The 26,484-nt window shown below is 42.9% G+C and overlaps 1 protein-coding gene across 1 annotated transcript; it reads right to left on the bottom strand.

Moving 5' to 3' along the window:
- Window positions 1-6,524: 6,524 nt before the first annotated feature.
- LOC100359138 (interactor protein for cytohesin exchange factors 1) lies at window positions 6,525-25,393 on the bottom strand. The gene is made up of 5 exons (XM_051853594.3): window positions 25,242-25,393; window positions 23,081-23,123; window positions 19,834-20,020; window positions 9,403-9,538; window positions 6,525-7,132 (listed from the first exon to the last, which is right to left on the bottom strand). Exons 1-5 carry the CDS (start codon window positions 25,247-25,249, stop codon window positions 7,033-7,035), a joined length of 474 nt encoding a protein of 157 aa, XP_051709554.3. The 5' UTR covers window positions 25,250-25,393; the 3' UTR covers window positions 6,525-7,032.
- Window positions 25,394-26,484: the final 1,091 nt, after the last annotated feature.

The raw sequence follows: 26,484 nt of genomic DNA on the forward strand, positions 1-26,484 counted from the left end.
GCAATTAACACTCCAGAGGAAGGTGAAAGAAGCTAGAATAAAAAGGTCTGTAAGAGTAGAACAAAATCAGAGGTTCAGATTCTCTTTTGTCACTGCAAAGAAAAGAATAAAGCCAGGGCTGGTGTTGTCATATAGCGGGTAAAGCTGCTGTGCGATCCTGGTATCCCATATGAGTGCCAGTTCGTGTCCCAGCTACTCCACTTTGATCCAGCTCCCTGATAAAGGCCTGGGAAAAGCAGCAGCAGATGGCCCAAGTGCTTGGGCCCCTGCCATTCACGTGGCAGACCCAGATGAAGCTCCTGGCTCTGACTTTGCCTGGCCCAGCCCTGGCCACTGTGGCCATCTGGGGAGTGAACCAGTAGATGGAAGATCTCTTCCTCTCTCTCTGTAAATCTTCCAAATAATTAAATAAATAAATCTTCATATTAAAAAATTAAGATCCCAAGAACAATTTTTTTTATTTTATAATATAGAAAAATACAACATGGATCATTTTAAAAATTCATAATTACAGTGTAATTACATAACTATAATTGAAACAGATTCACCAAGCAAAGCATTTTATTTATGTCTACAAGTTGAGAAACTGATGAAGATGAGTCAAATATGTATAATCAGTTGGAATGTCTTAGGGGGTGATTTTAGCAAAAATCAAGATTTTAGTATGTTTCAATGGCATTTCCTCGGGAGAGTTTCTGTCTCACACTTGTTCACAATGCAACATTTCATTGCATTGCTGCTAAATCAACATGATAGAGGGGCTCTATAAAAAGTCAGCCTCTGAATCCAGCATGATTTGAACAACATCCACCTTCTCTTGGTATATATTTGTAATTTTAGTCACCAAAAACTATCATTCCTCGTAATCTTAAACTACCCTGTGGTTTATTGTTGAACACAGGAACCTTTTAAAAGTGTGTGGTAGTTGATTCTGCTATTCTTATGAGCTCAGGAAAAATATTAGTTTTTTATAACTGTTGCTTAAGTCAGTTTTAGTTTTGAAATCTACTTTGGGGTTGGGTCTACTTAGTATAAAAATAAAGCTGGGAGTAGAGATGAGAAATGTTAATGAACAGGTGCTAAGTTATAGTCAGGAGAAAGAGGTGCTGGTGTTCTTTTGCACACTGGCTATGGGTGACAATAGTGTGTATTTTTTCTATTTAGAAAAGCTAGAAGAAAGACTCTTAAAAGTCATAGAGAAATGGTGAAGGCCTGAAGAGATAGATATGTTTACTCTGATTTGAACATTACACAATATATGTATTACAAATGAAACACATTGTAGGTACCCCATAAATATGTATAATTTTTGCATATCAGCTAAAATAAAAATTAAATTAAAAATAGAGGTGAGGAGACGGAATGTTGCAAACTCTAAACACAGCCTTTAATGTCAGAGCTGGAACTTACGTCATGGGCTACAGCTTAATAACGGTGGGCAGAACTGTGATGGTCTAACTCATTCAATTATAGTTGTTTTGATGGGGATTCTTTGGCTCCTAGGACCGCTCGCCACCATGAAGCTTATGTAAGTAGGATGAAGTCCCGTCAGTGGGCTTCCTCAAGACTCCAGTTGTTGGGTATAAAACGTTTCCCCCTCCACTCTATTCCAAGCAGTTAGGGCTGCGGAGTTCCTGGATTCTGTTCCCGCTAACGTACTTCACCTCCTTGGTCACAAGTAGTTGGTATCTCTGTTGGAAATGGGATTGAAAGGGAGAACTTATTCTCTCATAGGGAAATGGACCTGAGAAACATGAACTTAAGCTGTCAGTTATAACCAAGTTCCTTCCTGTGGAGTAGGAAACAGAGAACACCAGTGTGTGTGTTACTCATAAGGTGACATACTGCCCACTTTGCCAGGGACATTCCTTACTAACATTAATTGACTTAGTGTAACTATTAAAAGTAGATTCTCTAAAAATTTCTTAATTTAGAAGCTAAATTATATGGTCACCCAAATCACTGAAGACTCTTTGATGACAAATAATAGCAGCTCAGCCTGAGCAGCAGCTGCCCAGATATCATGCTGGGTCCCACTCTCCAAGGCAACAAACTTCATTTTTTAAGCATTCAGAATGAACCAGAAGCAGCATTTACCTCTGTGAGGGAGCAAGTGTCCCTGCACTGTGAAGCTCTGTATCTCTCCTCTTTGGTAAGAAGAGAACTCCCCTTGATTCTCCTATCCGTGTGACTATGTAGGCCTTTGCTATTATGGATGGTATGCAGAGAGGTTAGCCATACCAATATAAGTACCCTCATATTCGTCCCAGAGCATCATTGCTGCAAAGGCTTTGCTACCCATCTCTGGACATAGATTTTATGAACATGCAAGCTAAGCAATCTTCATGTGTGGGTGCTGATAAGAGACTATGATATATATAGGCTATAAGGCTCACAATTCAGGCACTCACATTCCATGTCAACTAAAGTTATGTTTCAGGGAGTCAAAAGAATGAAGTAGCTGTACCCAGAGTAGCAGAGCGGAGAGAAGATCCTTTGGGTTTCTTCTTTTTCAATCCCTGCTCATGCTGCCCCCGAGATGATGTTACCTTTCCCTCATAGTTAGAACACATTTATTCTTGTCTCCCCACAAGTTTTTTATTTTAATTTTTAATTACTTCTTAACATATTCAATGTGATTTGTAGACACAATTCTAAGAACATAATGATATTACCTTCCTCCCCCTCCCTCCCCCTCTTTTCCTTGACCCTCCTTCCTTCTCTGTTTCTTTCTGCTTCTTTTTCAGTTTTTGAGATAACATATTAAATTACATTACAATAAAGACACTTAACATTTCACAGAATAAGAAGTTTGACAAGTAATAGCAAAAAAGACCCTAGTGTGAACAGACAATGGCTATAAACAATAATTGAATGGAAAAGTGACCATTCCACCCATAAACAGTAAATTTTACAGTAATCACAGGTCATTAAAACTATGGTAGTATAACATTCTTAATTATTGGTTTGACAAAGGTATAAAACAGACTTTTACAAACAATATTTGCAGCAATAGATACACACAGACTTTTTTTTTCTTTTATATGATCTGCAATCTTCAAAGTTTGCATATAATTTGGAATCTAAACTTAAAATTGGCAGATTGCCATTTCACCTGTGATCTGATCAGTAACTGGAATTCATTTATTTATGCTTTTACTTCAATGACTGCGGAGTGCCTAGTGTATGCTGGGCATTGTGCTAGCTTCAGGGCATGCAGTTAGCTAGATAGACACAGTTCTACCTCCCTGAAGACATCAAACGCTCATTACAGATGTGAAGCCCTCCCCATTCTGCTTCAAAAGGCTGCCAAAATAACCCACCAGTACATTCAAAACCTTCTTTATGCATCCTGGCTATTCATCTGCTTGGAGCTAATAGGGTGTGAAGAATCACTAAAGTGAAAGTTGTCTGCCTCTGTCTAGGGTCCATTCTAAAAAGGCAGATTTGGAAACATATGAAAGGATGTTTATTAACCCAACATGTGGGTGCATAAACTTGGCATATATAACATGCAAAGTTTTGGGTTAGAGTGGCTACTTTAAAAAAAAAAAATGCTTTATTTCATTAGCTTTCGCATTCCACCACAGACATGTTACCAAATGGATTTTGCATGGTTCTAGACAGCTCAGGTGGGAAAGACAATTCTGTTAGCCAGGCTTCTGTGGAAAAGGATTTTTCCCCAAAAGCTGTGGGGAAAAGACTGTTCCAAACCCAGGAGGAAGGCTGGGTGGTAATTTGGAGGCAAGGGATCAGCTAGACAATTTCTCAGGCTCCGTGGGTGAGACAAATAAGGAAATTGATTACTTTTGGTGTTCTCTTCTTAGGGGGATGAATCATTGTGCGCTTTCATATTTCTGAATTTATCTTCACTAATATAATTCTGCTGGAAAACCCAAGTACAGAACAGTCTGAGGATTTTCCTTGGAGCGTGCACATTAAATCAACAGACTGAAGCAGAACAGAGACTGGAGTTAGAGCAGCACTGTTGAGGCCCTGCTGGGACCTGCTGAGCACATTTTGGGCTTAGGATGATGCTTCTAAGGAAGCTGGTGGAAAATCACCCAAGTTTACCCTGGAGTTGGGCTAGAAGAATTTCGGCAACAGTAGGCTAGTCTTTGGGATTTTAAATAGGCAAAAGTATGCAGTATCTGATTCAGAAAGCCTGGAAGTACACTAGGCCCACACAAGATGGAAACCTCAGTAGATCTTCCCCCATCGTCCCACCTGCAGTGTGGGAGGTGAAGGAGACAAAATGTTTTCCTTTCAAACCAGCCTCAGTGATGAGAAGTCTGCGTAAGAGGAGACAAATCCTTGCTGACGATATTGATAATTATATCGAGAGTTCACTGGGGGTGCAGCGTAGTCGATGCTTTTCATAACCCATTCATTTAATTGTCATACACATATGAGGTAAGTGCTATAATTTCCCCCATTTATGGATGACAAAACTGAAGCAAAGAGAGGTCGTCTGCCCAGTGCCACAGCAAGGAAGTGACAGAGCTAGAATCTGAACTCAGATCCTCTAGCTGTGGAATAGACGATCCGAACAATTCTTTCCCTTTACTTTAATGGTAGTAAGCTGGTAGTAACCAGTGAGTCTGGCCCCAAGTAGGTGCTCAAAGAACATTTTATCAGCTAATTGGCTACTAGGGAGCTCTCTTTGCTTTGCCAAAAAGTTAACCCAAAAATGCATAGTCAGAGGCTGGGCTGGCAGTTCTCTCTCCTTATTTTATCTGCTGGAGATGGAAACCTTGTAGATCTTGGAAAATAATCTTAGAACTAAATATTTCTTTTTGGGTCAAGACTCTTTGAAAATCATGTAAAAGTTAAGAACCCTCTTCACATAAAAATACCCACCCCCTACAAAAATGTCTGCTTCCTGTCCAGGATTGTTTCGATTTCTAGAATCTTCCAGAAATAAGAATAGTAGTTTTTGGGGAATGACTCTGAGCCTTGAATGCTGATATCTTTTCCTTTCAAGAGATTTATGTCAATGCTTGGTTCAGGGAAAATCGCATTCACATTTTCCCAAGGTAGCTGTTTTTGTTTGTCTCCTTCAAGGGAGAGCGCCGTGCCAGGTTCCCAGTGGCTGTGGTCATAGCTGGCTGCCTGGTAACAGCACAGCTTGTGCTTTCGATGGCGAGGCTCCAGAGAGGCAGGGCGCCTCCCCACGGGGAGCAGATGTGCGAGCCCCAGGATTCCTTCATGACATTACTGATGATGCCCCTCCTGAAAGACCTCATTATGATCATGGCAAGTTCTGGGAGAACAAAGGGACCCTTTCAGAACAGAGAGCTGTCTGTTACTGTTAATTGAATATGTTCTGATGATGGTATGAACTTGGTCAGAATAGGACAGCATGTCTTTTTTGGTGTGAGTTCACTTGGGCAGCTTTTCTTAAGCCACAAATTGAGGAGCACAGCTTCCCATACTCACCAGCTCCTTCATCTGAGTTATGGTGAGAGACAGCTGCAGGTTGTAGCCATCTTTTGGAGAACTTCACAGGCTATTTGGTGAGGCCGAGGTGAAGAGCATAGGAATATGACATTAATTTTGTTTTTTTTTTTTCATGTTTAAAATTCCCTGGACATGGACATGATTTGAATGGACATGAAATCCTTCCATGAGATTGTAGAAATGTAAGCAGGACGTATTGCTGGAGCTGACACATGATGTGTGTCAGTTCTCACAAAACAGTAGAAGAATTCCGCTACTATGCATAGAGCATGGTTTCATCATCTCTGGGAAACCAGGTCACATTTTCTGGGGCACAGTATGGGGAGAGGAGGAGGACTGAGAGAATGCTGGGCGCAGAGATGAAAACCTGGCCTCAGCTCCAGCCCTGCCATACAAACTGATGTCACACTCAACAGGCAATGCCTCCCTCAGCCTTGTCTGCACAGCACAGGGCTTGAGCTGTAAGGTTCTGGGGAGCTCTACAATACTATTATTTTATGGAAAGTCGAGATTTCATCTTTTTGGTTTTTTTGGTAAGTTGCTGAGGAACACTTGAATCTCACAGCTGAACTTGAAATCTGCGATCCGTGTTCCATTAGTGAAGGCCTGAGACTTCCAATGCATCCCAATATCTTGGATACACATACAGATTGCCCCACTGAGAAATGAAGTCTCCGGATTTGACTTTCAGGAACAAGACTCGTGCATTCTTGATAGGTTTTTGTTTGCAGTGTTACAGCAATCCTGGTGGTGGCTCAGACTCATGTCATTGAGTTTTCTTTCCAAAATTCAGTCATTTTTAAAGAAATTTTATTTTATATTTTATGTCTGACTATAGTTGTTATTCTTTTCTTTCATCTTGGAAGTCCTAGGAAGCACTTGGGCCATGTATTGTAAAATGCCTTAAGAAAGATGACCTTCTTTGGTGAATTACTTACTCATCATTTAAGCTACTTTGTTTCCAGGAGCTTAGTTTTCCCAATATCAGCTTTCTGCATCATGACCCAGAGGCATCCCAGGAAGCCTAGAGCCAGAACAGAGAATGGAGCAAGTAGCAAAGAATGTAAAAGATAAAATAAATCAACTTTTATTATATTTATGCCTCCAATGATGAAAGTTTAGCGTATATTGTATTTTGATGCTAACATATGTAGGCTGTAAGCGAGAAAAATGTAGAGTATTAATGGTGATATACACTGAGCGCCAGAAAGTCACATTAGGTATTAGTGCTTTGGTCAAAAAACCATATTCAGAATCTTAATGTGAATGGAAGGGGAGAGGGAGTAGGAGAGGGGAGGGTGGCGGGTGGGAGGGAAGTTATGGGGGGGGGAAGCCATTGTAATCTATAAGCTGTACTTTGGAAATTTATATTCATTAAATAAAAGTTAAAAATAAATAAATAAATAAATAAATAAAGGATTCTATAACAAAACCATATTCAATTTTATCACAAAATTTAGGATATTGGAGGGGCATTCCTTTGAAAAGACATATAGCGACAACCATTTTTCTTCTTCATGCAAGCTGGTGATGATGTTGGGCGTCCTTCGTCTAAAGGATGGGGATTTGTTTTCACATTCTGGTCTCCTCCAGAGGTCGATTCATGAAATCTTGAATAGCTTGCTGCAAAGGAACCCATTTTTTGATAGAGATTTTCAGAGCTGTGATCCAGCTGCAGGAAAAATGAGAACAGGGCAGGGTTTAAACATATTTTTGGACTCTGGGAGGTGAAAGGTTACAAAATCTTTTCATTTATTTTCTTGTTTCTTTTGGTTATTTAGCTTAAAATTCATAGGATAAACCTTGCTCCTAAGATTTGGAGTTGAATAAAATGTTTAAATACCCAACATGGAATAGGCAGAAGTAAGTAATGAAATATGCTAATTCAGTTAATAGAATCAGAAGAGGGTATGATATTTGTAAATAATGACTAATGGAGTTAGAAGCTTTTAGACATTATTATTAGTATTTTATGTTTATATCTAAAGTTTAGTTGCTCAAATGCATGCCATTCAGATACTGGGATAGGGCCAAATATTTCTTGGTTAAATTCTGGAACCCCCAACACAGTCTCCAGGTAGGTTTACTGTCTCTCCCTCCCTTTCATTTTCTTGGATGATGTTTTATAAAACACATCTTTATAACATTTATTCTCAGAGCAGTAGATAGGCGCCATTAACATCAACAGTAATGACCTAGAACAGTTGAACATGATTCTTTCTCTCAGGACGTCTCAGAAGCACTGAGGTGCTCTGGGAGTCTCTGAGAGGGAATACTGACTTGTATCATAGTGAACTTACTCTGGGCTAGGGGTTATCTTGTGGAACCAGACGGTGTTCCTGGATCCTGGCTGTGGCCTCGCCTAGCCCAGGCTGTGGGTGGTGGACATTAGAGGCATTAACCAGTGAATGAAAGACCAATCTTTCTCTCTGTCACTCTGCCTTTCTTCTTCTTTAACGATTTATTCATTTAGTGTGAAAGTCAGAGTTACATATAGACACACACACACACAGAGAGAGAGAGAGAGAGATGGAAGGAGGGAGGAGGGAGGGAGAGAGAGAGAGAGAGAGAACCATTCACTGGTTCATTTACCAAATGGCTGCCACAGCCCTCACTGGGCCAGGCTGAAGTCAGGAGCCAGGAGCTTCATCTGGGTCTCCCTCCTGGGTGACAGAAGTGCAAATGCTTGGGTCATCTTCCTCTGCTTTTTGCAGGCCATTGATAGGGGGCTGGATTAGCAGTGGAATATCCAGTAAACAAACCAGCGCCCATATGGGATGCTGGTGTCACAGCAGTAGCTTTACCTGCTATACCACCATGCCAGCTCCCACTCTGCCTGTCAAGTGAATTTTTTTTTGGACAGGCAGAGTGGACAGTGAAAGAGAGAGACAGGGAGAAAGGTCATCCTTTTTTCCATTGGTTCCCTCCTCAATGGCTGCAACGGCCAGCGCTGCGCCAATCCGAAGCCAGGAGCCAGGTGCTTCTCCTGGTCTCCCATGCAGGTGCAGAAGCCCAAGCACTTGGGCCATCCTCCACTGCCCTCCCGGGCCACAGCAGAGAGCTGGACTGGAAGAAGAGCAACCGGGACAGAACCGACACCCCAACCGGGACTAGAACCCAGGGTGCTGGCGCAGCAGGTGGAGGATTAGCCTAGTGAGCCACAGTGCCAGCCTCAAATGAATGTTTTTTTTAAATAAATAAATATTTTAAAAAAGCAGTGTATCTGATCCTTGCAACGTCCTTGGAAATTTTGCCATGTCCTCTGTCTTAATAAACCACCATGAATTTCTTTATTAGACTTTTTCCCCCAGATCATTTGGAGAAAAGTGGGGCCTGGCCATGAAGGAAGGCATGGGAGATGGAGGGACCTGGATGGTGGGGGATGGGACTTAGGTTAGGGAGACCTGAGAGGTGGAGAAGGATGCTTCGGGTACCACAGCACAGTTCCTCCGCCTCACAGCTTTGTCTCTGTTAATTTTAACGCTCTTCTTTTTTCAGAATTATTATGATGTAAGTGCCCACTTGTGCACGCTGAGCTGTATACAGAGCACACTGTGAATTAAGTAAATCCTATGCCCCTTGGTGCCTTATGACAGGACCAAACAACAGACCAATTCAGATGGAGATACTCGCATGAGCAACGCGAAAAGAAGGGAAAGAGTGAATCTGTGAATTCATAAATCAGTCTTCACAGATAATGGTGTCAGTAGACTTTTTTTATCTTAAAGTTGGACTCAGCTGTCACTGCTTTGGGAAGGCTTGTGGACTACTTTTCTACTTGAAAAAAAAAATACATGGAACAAATCCTAAGAATATGAACTAGAGACAGTAAGGAAAGGGAGGCGTGAATGTGGAGAGCGGGAGCTGGAAAGTAAGGGTAAGTGTTTGCTAAGGAGGCCCCGTCAGGACTGAGAAAGAAGAAACAGGAGGGCTTCGGCTTACCGCTGGTTTTCTGTTTTATTTTCTGCACAGAAGTAGAAAGTCTTGAACTCTTCACATGGAGGTTTGAGTTCAATGACCGACTGTTTGAGGCTGAGGGGCTGTTCACTCACTCTATATCCCTGCAGATAGAGGCCACCTGCAGAGGGGGAAATAAAAAAATAAAGTGAGAATTGAAAAAGAAGAACAGAGAGAAAGAGGAGGCTGGTGCTGTGGTGCAATGGTTTGAGATGCCGGCGTCCTGTATTGGAGCTCCAGTTTGAGTCCCGGCTGCTCAGCTTCTGATCCAGCTCCCTGTTAATGCGCTTGGGAAGGCAGAAGAAGATGGCCCAAGTGCTTGGGTCTCTGCCATTCGGGAGGTGAACCAGCAGATGAGGGATCCCTTTCTGTGTCTCTCCCTCTCTCTGTCACTTTGCTTTTCAAATAAATAAAATAAATTTCTGGGGCCTGTGTTATGGTGCAGCCAGTTAAGCTGCCCCTTGTAATGCCAGCATCCCATTTGAGTGCTGGTTCAAGTCCCAGCTGCTCCGATTTCAAATCAGTTCCCTGCTAATGTGCCTGGGAACACAGCAGAAAATGGCTGAAGTGCTTGGGAGACCTGGATGGAGTTCCAGTCTCCGGGTTTTAGTCTGACCCAGCCCTGGCCCAAGGCTGGCTGTTATGGCCTTTTTAGGAGCGAACTAGCAGAGAGAAGATCTCTCTCTCTGTGTCTCTCCCTCTCTGTCTGTATCTCTCTTTCTCTCTCTCTCTCTCTGTAACTCTGCCTTTAAAATATATATTTAATAAAAAGATATCTTCACAAGGATCAAGAACATTTTGTGTCTGAAGGCACCTCTGGTCCAGGGTCTCATTTATAGATGAAGAAACTGGGACTCCAGAGGATGGAATTGGAGCCCACACAGAAAAGATCAGTGGCAAGCCTGGTAATAGAACTCGGATTTCTTGGTTTCCAGTTTTGCAATCCTCTTACTACCTGTTCAGTACCTAGCTGGGGGTTACTGTGGACCCTAAAAGACATATTTGCAAATAAAATTTTATGTATCAAAGGGTGACAATATCACAGTAGAAGAAAATGAGGTAGTATTTTCCGGGGTAGAACCAAGAAAGCATCTCTTCTGGAGACTTATAAAGACGGCCAGCAGCTTCTCCCAGCAACACAGAGTTGCACCCTTTGGGTGCATCGGCAAAGCACATGGAAAACACGAACCCCTGGGTGATCCGAAAGAGCCAAACTGAATTAGCAATGAGAATAAATGACTGGTTTTAAAAGATATTTTCCCCCTGTGAGCCTTTGAATCCATGTCAGTGACTACCCTGCATGTGGCTCGGCCCGCGTTTTGTTTCTGTTATTTGGGTGCAGGGTGTCCCACAGGCAGCGCCGCCTCCTGCAGGGGAGACACTGGGTCGTGTCTACAGCTGTGTGAGGCCCTTGCTCCTGCTCCCCGTTCTTCCCAGCCCCAGCGTTCCCAGCAGCCCTTGCGGCACACCACACTAGCAAGGAAATGTGAAAATACTCCCTGGAATTTTGCCTCTCCATTTGATGCAGACTCTGTGTATTGTTAAAAAGCAACTGTGATGCGGAAAGTTGGCCCCTTTGAGTATGGCTGACTTGTATTTTCCTTTCGTGACACACATTGTCAGCAAGACATAAATTTGTCTTCCTAAACACAACAAGTGGCAGAAAAGGGGCTGGCATTGTGGCGTGGTGGGTGAAGCTATTGCCTGTGATGCTGGCCCCATATGGGCACTGGATTGAGGCCAGCCCTGTGGGAGAGCTGGATGAAACTCCTGGCTTCTGGCTTCAGCCTGGCCCAGCCCTGGCCATTGCAGCCATTTGGGGAGTGAACCAGCGGATGGAAGACCTCTCTCGCTGTCTTTCTGTAACTCCACCTTTCAAATAAATAAAATAAATATTTTTAAAAATAATTAGAAAAAAAATCTGCTTATTTTGTGAGTAAAGGATAGGTGCAATATTAAATTCTTTATTTACTTTCATCTAAAATTTTTAAAAGTCCATTTTAGTTTATAACTTTCTTGAGATATACTTCATATGCCATAAAATTCGCTCACTTACAGGGTAGCATTCGCATTCAAGGATTTTCATTTATTTGTGGAGTTGTGCAATGGTCACAATAATCTAGGTTTAGAACTTGTTGATCACCTTGAAAAGAAACCTCATATCTCTCAGTAGTCACTCCCACCTGAGGTGCCCTTCCCAGCCCTCGGCAATCCTTCCTAACCTCTTTTCTGTCTTCACAGATTTGCTTTTTCTGGAACATTGTGTAGCTACAGAATGGTTGGTAACTGTGCATAGTCTTCTGGGAGCAGCTTTCTTCGCTGAGCATGTTGCTTCCCGGGCTCTGTATTGGAACACATATCAACACCTCATTTCTTTTTATTATTAAATGACGTCTCATTTATGGATATTCCACACCCATTTATCCATTCATTGGTTGATGGACACTTGGATTTTCTCCAATGTTGTGATCATTCATGTACAGGTTTTGGTTTAGAAGTATGGTTTCATTTCTTGGGTGTACACTAGACATAAAATAAACTATGTGTTGGATGTTTCAAGTCTATAGGATACCTAGAGAAAAATCAGAGGGGTATTTTCTATCTTAATTCTCTGCTCGGACCAGTAGTACCTGGTGTGCACATGCTGCTGCACTGGCATGTGGCTTCTCTCTGCTTATGAGAGTTCCTTTCCTCATATACTGGAACAGGTAGGAATACCTTCCCTCGTTCCTCCTATTTTTGGAAGCAGGAAGTGTTTGATACAAACAGAAGGTTTTCAGATCTTCTTTCTAACCAGTTGCAGTGTAGTCAATAAAGACATCCAATTATAACCCCATTGTGGGGCTGGCACTGTGGCTCGGTAGGTTAATTCTCTGCCTGCGGCACCGGCACCCCATATGGGTGCCAGTTCGAGTCCTGGCTACTCCTCTTTCGATCCATCTCTCTGCTATAGGCTGGGAAAGCAGTGGAAGGTGGCGCAAGTGCTTGGGCCTCTGCACCTGCGTGGGAGGCCCAGAAGAAAAATCCTGGCTCCTGGCTTCAGATTGGCACAGCTCTGGCCATTGGGCCATTCGGAGAGTGAACCAACAGATGGAAGACTTTTCTCTCTGTCCCTCCCCCTCACTGTCTGTGGCTCTCTCTCAAATAAATAAATAAAATATATTAAAAAAATACATTAATTATTACTTCATTTGAGGCGACCTCATGAGGACATTCCTTCTGTGTGAGGAGGCAGTAGTAATTAGCAAGCCAATGCAATGCATGGGCAGAGATTTCTTGGAAGAACTGTGCAAGAATCGTCTGCTTCATTTGTTGCAATAATACAAAATGGATCTTTCAGAAAAGTGCACACAGACCTTTATGTGAATTACTGAAGAACAATAGTTAGCAGTCATGATTTCTTACTTCCTGTTTTTGCTGGAGAGAGATTAAAGGCAAAAAATCATCAAGGGCTTGGTGACTGACAGGCCTTCAGGCCTATGGAAAGGCATGTGACGAAGGGGCTTCTGGGATCCTCACACAGTGGCTTCTTAACAGAAGCAGGCACGAACGAGCCAACAGTGCATTGGGGAAGGCACAAACACTTTTCCTTGACAGTAAGGGATGCCTTCAGGGAAGCGACGAGACTGTTTCTCTGAATTCCACATTACGCATTAGAGGTGTCTATTTATCTGGCTGCAAGTCAAATGCAGGATTAGTGTGTAATACGGCTCTCCCAGGAAGCCCAAACTCTGTCACCTCACACATTTGTTCATCCCCCTCATGTTACTTTCTTCTTCCCTGGCCTTCCCCGTATTGTCCTTGGTATCCTCTCAGTGTCTCATGTGACTGTTACGAGAAGTAAGTCAGCCCAACTATTCAACAGATACCTTCAGGAAAAGGAATGTTTCCCACCTCTCTTAGACAGAACAGAGCAATGAGCTAAATGAGAAAGAACGTTGAAACAATGGAGATGGTGCTGCAATCAGGGGACAGGGTCTCCATGATGTGGGAGTTAAGGAAGTCAACAAGTGACAGGAGTATTACAAAAAAGGAGGGAACGGAGTGAACGCTCTGAACATGAAGCTGACCATCTGAACAAGTTTTTTGTATATTAGTATTTTTTTAACATTTTTGTTGTGACCAAAAAATGTGATAAATACAAACCTCTACATGTTTTTGATTTAGATCACTTTGCGAACCCATGTGAAGCACCATAATATTTTTCATTCAATTAAATTCTATTCTGTTGTCTTTAAAATATCAGCCACAATCTACCACATTGATTACTTGACTCATAAATGAGATCAAAACCCACAGTCTGATAAACATTGGTGTACATGGCAATTAAGGGTCGCGTCAAGGTTATGACTTTCACAGGGCAGAGAGCAAGGAACCTTACAAGGCTGAGGAATGCGAGAGCCAAGCAGAGCTTGTATGATACAACTAAGGGAAGACTTAAGGCTCGGATCAGCATAAAGGTCATTTACTTAGCATCACTTACAAGAATTGACAATGAGTGTCAGAACTCTACATGTTTATGAATGCAAAAAGGATTCACAGGCCATGCACAAAAAAATGTTCACATTAAACTGATTCTGTCAGTGCTTGTCATGTTCATGACATAGCATGGGTTCAGCCATTCTAACAAATTCCTCTGCTGTCCTCCCAACCCTTGTGGCTCTGGTGACAAACAATTGGACTGGCTATCTTGGTCAGTGTGCCGATGTCCAGAGTGCGGAGAACAGATACCACTATGACTGACTCAGTGCTGCTGTAAGAGTAATTTCTGCCAGGAAAAACTCCATGCAGCATTATGGTTTAAGAGTTAGGGTCAAGAGCCAGCTGGCACTGTGGTGCAGTGGGTTAACACGCTGGCCTGAAGTGCAGGCATCCCTTATGGGCACCAGTTCTAGACCCGGCTGCTTCACTTCCAATCCAGCTCTCTGCTATGGCCTGGGAAAGCAGTAGAAGATGGCCCAAGTGCTTGGGCCCCTGCACCCGCATGGGAGACCTAGAGGAAGCTCCTGGCTCCTGGCTTCGGATTGGCGCAGCTCCGGCCATCGCAGCCAACTGGAGAGTGAACCATCGGATGGAAGACCTCTCTCTCTCTCTCTGCCTCTCCTCTCTTGTGTGGCTCTGACTTTCAAATAAATAAATAAATAAATCTTTTAAACAAAAAGGCCAGGATTAAGATAGTGTTTGATTCCATTGTGTTTATCATCACAGAATCACTAAGTGGCCACCAGTATCTCAGTTAGTTTCTCTAAGCGTTAGTTTCTCACCTATGATGGGGGCAACAACAGTGTATAGCTTATAAAAATTAGATTTAGATGAGTATTAAGTGTTTTCTCTATGTATAGTTTGTACAAATTAGATTTAGATGAGGAGTATTAAGTGTTTTTTTCTAGTCCTCCTTAAATAGAAAGCATTCAACGTGTGCTAACTTTCCCACTGAAACACACTTAGGACATGCAGTCCAGCCCTCTGCAAAACAATGGGTCATCAGGGCAGTGATCCTTGGTGGTAGGTGGAGACCGCACATTTATTTTGAGAATTTCCCAGAGGAGACAGATATGCCTCCATCCTACCTTACTTTCGTGAGTTTTTTTTTTTTTTTAAGGATTTATTTATTCATTTGAAAGGCAGGATTACAGAGAGAGAGAGAGAGATTTTCCACCTTTCCACCTCAACTGGTTGCACCAGTCAGGACTGAGCCAGGTTGAAGCCAGGAGCCTGGAGCTCCATCCGGGTCTCCCACATGAGGGTCAGGGACCCAAGCACTTGGGCCATCTTCTGCTGCTGCCCTAGGTGCATTAGCAGGGAGCTGGACCAGGAGTGGATCAGTCAGGACTCAAACCGGTGCTCATATGGGATGAAGGCATCAGGCCACAGCTTAACCAGCTGTACCACAATGCCGGCCCCTCCTCCTTTTTTTTTGAGTTTCATTGTTCTGGGTCACTGGCTGTGAGCCTCAGGTCATGATCCAAGTTAAAATACGCAAGAAGGTTGAGCAGGACTCTTGCAAAAGTGTTTAAACTTCCATTTAAAATCCAAGTGTATAGAAGGATACAGACTCTCGGAAGAATTCCTTCACAGTCGCCTTAACCCTGAAGAAAGGTTGCAGCTGATAGGACAGCTTCCATGTGCTCACGGGAGCAGGCAGTGGAAGGGGTGGTGGTGAAGTTCACCAGTGTTATGTTTTAGTCAAGGAAAAGCAGAATAGTGTAAAAACAGAGATTACAGACCTCTGGTTTAGAACACGACCTAGATACAAATTTTATGTTGGAATTGAGAAAATGTTCTCTTAATCCATACTTGAGATCATTTGGGTAGAAATTAAGGATCTATAGACACAGAAATATTTAAGAAGTAAGACTGGGAGAGAATGGATATGCTTCTATTAAATATATTTTGAAATTTTTGTTTATTTGTTTATTTGAGATGGGCGAGGTGAGGGAGGAGAGAGGAGAGAGAGAGATGCAGGCAAGCAGACAAAGGGAGCTACTATCCACTGGTTCACTCCCTAAATGCCCCCAACAGTTACTACTGGGCCGGGCCAAAGCTGAAAGCCTAGAACTCAATCCAAGTCTCCTGCTTGGTGGCAGGGATGCAACGACTTGAGTTATCACTTGCTGCTCCCAGGGTGCACGTTAGCAGGAAGGTGGAATAGGAAGCAGAGTCAGGACTTGAACCCAGACACTCCAGTTTGGGATGCAGGCATCCAAACCACTAGGCAACAAAGCCACCCCTGGATTAAACAGTTTACATAAACACAAAATATTTTAGAGAGAGGAACTTTAAAAGAGAGATAAATTTGATAACTTCTTACTGTTGGGAAGAGTGTGATGTGGAAGAAAGGCCATGCATGTGGTGGGTTGACTTCCAGTTTTGCCTTTGAATTAGCTTTGCAATCTTCTAGCCTTTCTCCACTGTCAAATAAGGGGATGATAAACTGCGCATACGTTATAGGGCCACTGGCCAGTGGAGTTCATTTGAGTGTTCCTTCCTTCCTCGGTTCACTCAATGTGCATAGTAGAATATACAGTCATTTCTGGAAGACGTGATTATTGAAGGGATATGGTGTCCATCAAGAAATGAAATACAAGGTAAGGGTGATGAGTGGCACAGGTACATAGGTTCAGAAAAGGGAGGTTATTTATCTAGGACCATCTGGGACTGCTCTCTAGCAGAATTGCACAGTATTTGAATAGGTGCTTTAAGGACAACTTGCATTGCATAATACGTAGATAGGTAGGGGATGATCCAGAGAAAGGAACTCGCACGAGCAAGGATACGGGATCAGAAAAGTGTTGAGGAGGTGGCGTGTGCCTTGGGAAATAGAATGTGACATTGTTTGGGTGGAGTGCACAGGGATTTAACACAAGCAATGAAAAGTAAAGCCATATACAGATGGTACAGGTCAAAGAATAAGACTCTGAAGTGCTCTGAAGACAACTATGGAAACTTCTAGAAAGGCGATTGCAATGATAAGAGTTGAGTGTTAATAAGGCTTCATTGTTTTCTACTCATTATTTTTAAATTTTTGTTGGTGTAAATTCAGGCTACCTGGGTTCAAGTTCTATCTTCACCATTTACTAGCTAGAGAAACTTGAACCAGTGATTTAACTGTCCAAAACACCAGATTACAAATATGTAGGTGGGATAATAACCAATCCTGCAGGGTTGCTCTGGAAGTTAAGCTAACGACGCGCCAGAGTGAACAGTACAGCACTGTACTCACTGTAGGATTGCTGCTTCTGCTAGCATTATTTGTAGGCCACGGCGAGCACTTCCCTCCCTTCCTAACTAGGACTTCTCAATCCAAGCAGGACCTTCTCTGACCTTTCTGAAAAAGCAAAGCCACTTAGCGGCTGTCATTATTATTTTTAAACAGTCCACAGGCCCCAGGAGTTTGGAGCACTTCCTGATCATTTCAGAGTTTGGAGTACTCTACACATTCTATCCTGAACATTTCCTGTCTATGGATGGAAACCGTCTCTTGAAACTCAGCTTACATGTCTTGGTAACTAAAAGGACTCAGACTTCTGAAGTGATATTTTTACATACAAATCAAAGTCAATGACTCCTTTGGAGATTTAATTTTTTTACATTCATTCTCATCCCGATATCAGCTGTGGAAGGCAACTGTTGTGAACAGGAACAGCCTACTCCGTAAGCCCAGGGATGCTGTTTGTTCGTGGTTGTATGATATGCTGGGCCACGGTTGCAATGGGAGGGTGAGAGGAGGAGAGGAATTTACTGTTCAATCCAAGTGATGAAAAAGGGCCCGGCTGTGACGCTTGACTTGAACCTCTTGTATATTTCCAAGAAGGTGGACATGGTCACCAGGCGCCGCCCTCTCATTTTCCACGTTCACCTTGCTTAATTAAACATAGACACTCACGTTGAAAATAGAAATTGAATGACTGAGATTCCAGAATGCCCGCCATGGTTATTTATTTAAAGATTACTCCTAGGGGGGAAATGCAACTACAAAGAAAACATCGATAATTTATTTTGTCAAAAAATTATAAGAAAGGAGGGAGCATTGCTTAGTGATTAAGATGCTTATGCCCTAGGTTGGTATTCTTGGGTTTCATACTCATTTCTGGCTCCTGATTCCAGCTTCCTGCTAATGCACAACCTAGGAGATTCAAGGGATGACTCAAGTCCTTGGGTCCCTGTCACCCACGCAGTCGATCTGAATTGAATTCTCAGCTCCCGATATTGTTCTGGCCTTTGAAGGCATTTGGGGAATGAAGCAGCAGGTCAGAGCCTTGTCTTTCTCTCTCTCTGCCTTTCAAACAATAAATCTGAAAAATCACAAGAGGGGCTGGCACTGTGGCACAGCAGGCAAAGCCGTCGCTTGTGGAGTCAGCATCCCATATAGACGCCGGTTCGAGTCCTGGCTTCTCCACTTCTTGTCCAGCTAAATGCTAATGTGCCTGGGAACACAGTGGAAGATGACCCAAGTGGTTGGGCCCCTGCACCCATGTGAGTGACTTGGATGAAATTCTTGCCTTGGGCCTGGCCGAGCCCCGGCCATTGCAGCCATTTGGGGAGTGAACCAGCAGATGGAAGACCTCTCTCTCTCTCCCTCTCTCCCTCTCTCTCCTCTTCTGTCTCTCCCTCTCTCTCTGTAACTCTAACTTTCAAATAAATAAATGCGTCTTTTAAAGATTCCAGTGGAAAGAACAGGCCATCAAAGAAAGAGGTACCTTTCTCTGAAGGGAGGAGAGAACTTGTCTAAAGAAGATCAGAGTTGGTGAACTCAAAAGGCTTCCATAGCCTTGGCAACTCATGACAAGAGCCTAGAGTGATTACTGACACCATAAACAAGAGTGTCAATTTATTAAGTTAACAACAGGAGTCACTGTGCACTTACTCCTCATGTAGGATCTCTGTCCATAATGTGTTGTACAATGTGAATTAATGCTATAACTAGTACTCAAACAGTACTTCACACTTTGTGTTTCTGTGTGGGTGCAAACTGTTGAAATCTTTACTTCATATATACTAAATTGATCTTCTGTATATAAAGATAATTGAAAATGAATCCTGATGTGAATGGAATGGGAGAGGGAGCAGGAGATGGGAGGGTTGCAGGTGGGAGGGAAGTTATGGGGGGGGGCACTGTAATCCATAAGCTGTACTTTGGAAATTTATATTTATTAAACAAAAGTTAAAAAAATTTTAAAAAAATAAAAAAGTTTAAAAAAATTAAAGGAAAGTGAAATAATATATCTTGTGGAAATCAGGCATAATTGTTATTTTATCAAATTATATTGTCTACATAATCATTTTATATAAATAGCTGTTAAACTCTATATAATTTAATATGCATACTAATTATATAATTGAATAATGAACTGTATATATTAGAGATTTTTACAGAGTGTATGAAATGAGGAGCTAAGTCACTTTGACAGCAGTGACTCAGTTTCCATGATAGTTCTGTGAAACGGCTTCAATTCCCATAATTCCCATTTTGTAAATGAGGAAACCAAGTTTAGGATGCTAAGTAATCTGACCGAGGAACATGGACAATGAATGTTCCTTTCGTTACTCACCTTGCTCAAATTAGGGATCCTCAAGAAAGGGACGGAGTCACTATTCAAGAAAATGATTGGCTTTGCCTTTGAACGCATCAATGACTACAAGCATGAAAGATAACTTCCTTTCACTTTTCTGGGCAGCAAAGTTGAGGGGTAAAGGGTACAAGCTTTGGAGGTAGCCTGCCTGTGTTCATTACTTACTGCATGTGATCTTGTCACATCAGGCAGACCTTGCATCCAGTTTGCTGCTTGTAAAATGGGAACCTTTTACTAGTGTGGAAGAGCACATAGCACAGGGCTTGGTAACAGTTCAATAAAGCTACAGTGCCATCACTGTCATGATTACAGTCACCGCCGACTCAAGGGACAGCGTCCTTACCTGAGGCCTGGGTGGCGCGGATGCTAGCGTACAGGTACAAGCAGCCGTCCTTCAGAATGCAGTAGCGCTGGACCCACGTGTCTGAGCCTCTCTCCAGCTGGTGCAGCAGGCCCAGGCACTCTGGATTCTTGATAGCCAGGGGCGGGAGGCTGCTGTTGTGCACTGTGACATCTTCCCAGACATGGCTCTGCAGGTGTGGCACAGAGGGACACGTGAGTGGTCACCTTGCACCAAAAGGCACCAACTCCCAGAACCAGGGACACCAGCACCAGGACTGTCTGGCTTTTAGGAAGCCGCTGCCTTAAATGGCTCTCTGGTTAAGACAGTTTGAATACTTGAGCAACTCCAGACAACCCATGTTTATCGATTGTTCATAGGGAACTTCTCCATTTTCATATTCATAGACATCTCTTCTCTGACTTCTACTCTGAGGAAGTCAAAAGAATAAGAGACCTCCTTCCTATAAATGTTTTAGCACCCATTTGATAATCTTTTACCTAAACAAAACGGAAGACAAAAAAGTTACTCTGCTAGAACTTTTTTAGTACCTTCATTTATTTGTTTTCATTTTACTTGACAGGTACAGAGACAGAGAGGGCGTCAGAGTTAGAGGAGAGAGATCTTCCATCTGGTGGTTCACTCTCCAAATGTCTGCAACAGCTGGGGCTGAACTGGCACACAGTCAGGAGCCAGGAACTCCAACCAGGTCTCTGATGTGGATGTCAGGGACTCTAGTACTTGAGCCATCACCCGCTGCCTCCCGGGGTACGTTAGTGGGAAGTTGGATTGGAAGCAGAGCAGGAACTCAAACTCAAATGCAATGCTCATGTCCTAACTGCTGTGCCAAACACCCGCCCCTCAACAAAGACTTTGATTGTGATTACATCTATAGAAAAACTGACATCTTCAAGTGTGAAGATGTAGACAATGGCCACGGGGGGCTGGCGCTGTGGCACAGCGGGTTAAAGCGCCGGCGTCCCATATGGGCGCCAGTTCGAGTTCCGGCTGCTCCTCTTCCCATCCAGCTCTCTGCTATGGCCTGGGAAAGCAGTAGAAGATGGCCCAAGTTCTTGGGCCCCTGCACCCGTGTGGGAGACCCAGAAGAAGCTCCTGGCTCCTTGGCTTCGGATCAGCGCAGCTCCGGCTGTTGCAGCCATCTGGGGAGTGAACCAGAGGATGGAAGACCTCTCTCTCTGTCTCTACCTCTTTCTGTAAGTCTGTCTTTCAAATAAATAAAATAAATCTTTAAAAAAAAAAGACAATGGCCACATTTTTCCTGCTATTAATGTATTCTTTATTTTCTCTCTGTATTATTTTCAAAGTAATATATGGGTGCTTCAAAAAGTTCACAGAAAATGAAATTGAAAAGTAAGTTTATTTTGGTGCAAAAATGTCTGAAGTACAAGCATATGAGTGGTCTTCAAAAAGTTCATAGAAAAGGCATATGATGTGGGCGCCTGGTTCTAGTCCCGGCTGCTCCACTCCAATCCAGCTCTCTGCTATGGCCTGGGAAAGCAGTGGGAGATGGCCCAAATCCTTGGCCCTTGCACCTGCGTGGGAGACCTGGAAGAAACTCCTGGCTCCTGGCTTCGGATCGGTGCAGCGCTGGCCATTGTGGCCAATTGGGGAGTGAACCAGAAGATGGAAGACCTCTCTCTATGCCTCTCTCTCTGTGTGTAACTCTTTCAAAGACAAATAAATCTTAAAAAAAAAAAAAAAAAAGGACAAGACATGTGATGAACTTTTTGAAATACTTCAAATGCAGAAATTTCAAAAATGTTTTTGCACTAAAATACACTTACCTGGTAATTCCATTTTTCACAAATTTTTTGAAGTGCTCTCATGTTATCTACAAAATGGGGGACACTGACCCAAAGGAAGTGGAAGCAGACACCACAAAAAAGGCCTGTCTCACTGGCCTTGTCTGTAAGCGTTGGGCCTGATGAGCTATCTCACTGACCTGGGATTGTCCTAACCCTCTTCCTTGTAGCCCACCCGACTGATAGCAACCCCTGATTCATGCTTCTCTATATGGTGCTCTCACTTGCGCTGGTTAAATGCCCCAGGCCAGTGCAGGCCTTAGGCTGTCATGGTTACTGATGAGAAATCAAGATCCTGAACGCTTGGAGGGCAGCCTGGGTCCACAGGCTTGGGACACAGGATCTTTCTGGAAACTCTGACCTGAGGCTGGGGACACTGAGCTTCATCTCTTTGTCAGAACAGCCTGCCTGTGCTTGCCCATTTCCCTTCTTTGTTTCATTTTTGTTCTTTGGGTTTAACAGGGCAGCGCAAAAGACCTCAGAAGGCAGAGCATGCTGTATCCTCTGCTGTGAAGCGGAAGCCTGCTGGGCGTTTGTTCTTTTTTTTTTTTTTTTTGTTTAACTTTGCTGAGAATGCTGAGTGCATTAGTAGAATAGACACTGCTTAAAAATAATCGAGTCTCATTAGGATGCCACATCGGAGAGATGCATGAGTGTACTGGGCATTGTGTTCCAGGTAAAATGAAACACGAGTCCTATTGTTTGTCGTCAGAGGGTGCTTGTGAGTATTCTGCAAGGACAGTTACAGGGCATGGGGTACTACTTGCAAGCTTGAACAAGCTAAATTTTTCCAAATATACAAGATCCAAAATATGCAGACAATATTAGATAGTTCATGTCATTTGCTTGTATGCTATTTTGTGATGAAATGAGTGTCTGTAAAGAAAATCTGTGTCTTCATTAGAAATCCAATGTACAGTATAGAAATGAGACAACTGGGTACTAAAGCATTTCTCCCTCAAAAGCTTATACCACAAAGTCAGGAAGAGGAGCGATGACTCATATGTTGATGCTATGAGATTATCTATCAGTTTGTAGGGAAAACATCTAACTTGAAGACTATTGCTCCAAAGTTGCAAATCATGAGTGGGCAAGAATAATTCAAATGGGTTAATGTATTTATAGAACAAGGATATGAACCTAAAGCACTGGACGAGTGTCTTTTTATTTTCCGAAAACACACATGCAACACACTCAGTTTTCAGTAAGCTGCCTGGCCAACAGCACCACCCAAAAGCACCCTCAAGATCTTGTACTTTGGTAATGAAAGGAGCTGAGCAGAAAACCCCATTGACTTAAAATCCTCTTTCCTCTCTTTTAGATTTGAGAAGTCCCAGGGTCGACTCCCTGGCAGCTTACTTGCCCCTGTTCCCCTCTTAGAAGAAAAGCAAAACGAAGGCAGGGATGAATGACCAAGGAAACCTCACCTGGTGGACAGGGTGGGCTGCTTTGTCCATTGCTTCAAGCCACCTGCGAGGCAGTAAAAGGAGAGGAGCTGTCATTGAGGAGCTGGACAAGTGTCACCTGCAGGGACTTGTTTGCCTTGAGCCCACGGTTCAGACAGACAGGTCCTGAGGCTCAGCTTTGTTCCACTGCTTTAAATTCATGGTTGAAGGGCAGCACATTCTTGCTACTGAGTGGCAAAATCTCACCTCCACCAGGTACACTTAAAACAAATTATACTTATCCTTCTCTTTTACTAGAGTTTAATTAGTGCATGGGAGAGAATTCATTCACTCTTTGTTTTAACTAAGGTATGGACTTTACAGACATCAGCAAGGCTGAAAATAACTGGTACACTTGCTGCAAGGCACTGGCTGTTAAAATATGGAAATAGTAGTAAACCGCCACTATCCTGAGTCCTCTTGCCATGCATTTCTTGGGCATCGTGGCCACCTGTGTCTCTTCTGGAAGACAACATTCTCTTAGTCTTGCCTCCTTTATCCAAGCCCCAGACTATTTACCCAACCCATCTTGCTGATCTAGTCTAATTATCTTTTAAAGTGCCTAACTTCTTGGCCGGCGCCGAGGCTCAATAGGCTAATCCTCCACCTTGCAGCGCCGGTACACCGGGTTCTAGTCCTGGTCGGGGCAATGGATTCTGTCCTGGTTGCCCCTCTTCCAGGCCAGCTCTCTGCTGTGGCCCGGGAGTGCAGTGGAGGATGGCCCAAGTGCTTGGGCCCTGCACCCCATGGGAGACCAGGATAAGCACCTGGCTCCTGCCATCAGATCAGCACGGTGCACCAGCCGCGGCGGCCATTGGGGGGTGAACCAACGGCAAAAAGGAAGACCTTTCTCTCTCTCTCACTGTCTACTCTGCCTGTAAAAATAAATAAATAAATAAATAAATAAATAAATAAATAAAATAAACTGCCTAGCTTCCAATCTTGGGATTCTCTGCAAGGTTGGATTCATTTCCTCTGCTCGCCTATATTCCTTTTCTTATTTCATATGCTCTTTCGATTTTATGCCACACCCTTCATAAACAACCTCCTTATCCTCTCTCTACTCCTAACTCCTGGACTGCCCTGTCTTCTCCTACAGCACCTCTCAACTTCTTTCTTGCATTTAAACTATTAGAGTGAATGCCCTATCTTCTTGGTTCAGAGCTTATTTGAAGGCAAAGATTGCCTCTTCATGAGATACTATTAATCCAAAGAAATCTTAAAACAGTGTCTTGGACAAATGAAGTATCCAAAAAATATTTTTGTGCATGAGTTGAAATACAGTCTAGTTGCTATCATCCCATTTCCCTGTCTGTCCTTTAAAGCAACATACATGGATGTTCCATAAATAATGTTCCATACACAGAGACAGTTATGTCTTAGTGCAGGAGGTTTGAGAGCCAGGAATCCCTTCAAGATTGGAGCTGGTGTGAATTCTCTAAGGAGATATGCCATCAACACCAAGTGCTGTTGACTCATAGCTACCTTTTGTCACTGACTTGCTCTCACCCACCCTGCCCCACCTCTTGCTCATAACCAGCAGTTTTCACTACAGTTCTCAGTAGACTCGGGGTCCTGACCAATGACCTTCACTCGCTCGGGGAGACACACTGAGTAACAATGGTGGTGCTGGGCGCTCAGGGCTCAGAAGCCACCCCCCACCCCAGCAAGCTTACACCCTTCTCTTTCTCCATTTGCATTACATGCTCACAAAAGGTCACCTCATCACTCCCCCCCATAAAGCTACGTTATTACATTTAACTAACTTTGCTCATCTCCTTTTACTGTATTAACCTAAGGCCAACCACCCAGTTAACTTAAAATACATAAATCCAGCAATTTTGCAGGATGCTGGATCTGAACTGGGGCAATACTGGACTTTTTCTAGGAAACACAAAGAGTCAAAGCAAGTGAGTAGCGGAAGATGCTTGTGTTCTTTGGAAATTCTGTTAGGAAAAAAACTGGAAGGAATAATGAAGACCTCATATTTTACACTTGAGGTAAAAAAACAACTTATTGTCTCATGCTATGAATTTGGCATTCGCTCTTTCCTAGTCTAATCCCAAGAATCTCTAAGGTGGCTGTTGGAGGAAGCCTTCCCCACTCAGAGCACAACTGATAAGAAACGAGATCACTGAATTACCTTTTCATTTCTTGGTTTGAGGTTGCACAGAGGCAAAAAATCCTATTTCCAGACTGAGGCACACAGTTAAACACAAATGGTTTTCCCAGGCTGCTATCAACGCTGACTTCGGCGCCTTCCAATTTTATTACCTCCAGAGGCGGCCATTTTCCTTCGTCCTGTAATTGATAAGGAAGAAGTTCAGTGTAGACAGCATCACCAAGCAGTGAGAGAAGAACATGAGAAAGGAAAGGAAGCCTAAAATGATTGCTTTGAATTGCTTGCTTTGGGATTCTGAAAGGAAAATAAAGCCAAAAATGTGTTTTTTGGTAGATTATGTTCTCTGTGATATATTCAATGGTAGTTCAAATTTTCCAGCTATGCTATCTTTCCATATCCCTTTTGAATAGCCTCAATTATTATGTATTTTATTTGTGCCAACTCAGGAAAGCATCATTAGTTATTAATGCCCATTTTTTGGCATCAGAAAAAAAAAAAGGCAGGCATTTGACCTAGTGATTAAAATGTCTGCATCCCACATCAGAGTGCCTACCTCTGACTCCTGGCTCTGCTTCTGATCCTAGCTTCCAACTAATGCTCACCCTGGAGAGAAACAGAGGACAGCTCAAGTAGTTGAGTCCCTGCCACCCATGTAGAAGACCCATATTGAGTTCTGGGCTCCTGGCTTTGGCCCAGTACAGCCCAGCTGTGGTAGGCATTTGGGGAGTGAACCTGTAGATGGAATCTCTCCCTCTATCTCTCTGTCTCTCTCCATTTCTCTGTCTTTCAAGTAAATTTTAAAAAGCAAAAGAAAAAAAATCACATGAAATTTGTATCATAAAATATATGTGATGGTTAGTGACATAAAATCTCTAGTTAGTACTCATAATTAAAACGTATTCAATCCTTATTGTGAGTCGCATCCTCTTCTAAATTCTTTACATCTTTCACTAACTTATATATTTACAGAGTCTTATAAGGTAGTCACTCTGTCATCTCCATTTTACAGATCATGATACCACAGCACAGAGAGAAAAAGGCATGTTTTTCTTTAAAGAAAAACAGTTTAAAATACCATGATACACACACAGAACAAAACCACTTATAGGTAAATATATTGTGATTTGTATTTATTTTACAGTTCTATCTCAGTATATCCTGTTCATCATTTGTGTCCCTTCCAAGACTATCTGCATTTAAATGTAATTTACATACCATGAAGTCACTCATTGTACATATCCAACTCAATTATTTCTAGTGTGTG

Source organism: Oryctolagus cuniculus, chromosome 14 (assembly GCF_051225735.1).
Source record: "Oryctolagus cuniculus isolate XC-2025 breed Fujian yellow rabbit chromosome 14, ASM5122573v1, whole genome shotgun sequence".
NCBI classification, from domain to species: Eukaryota; Metazoa; Chordata; class Mammalia; order Lagomorpha; family Leporidae; genus Oryctolagus; species Oryctolagus cuniculus.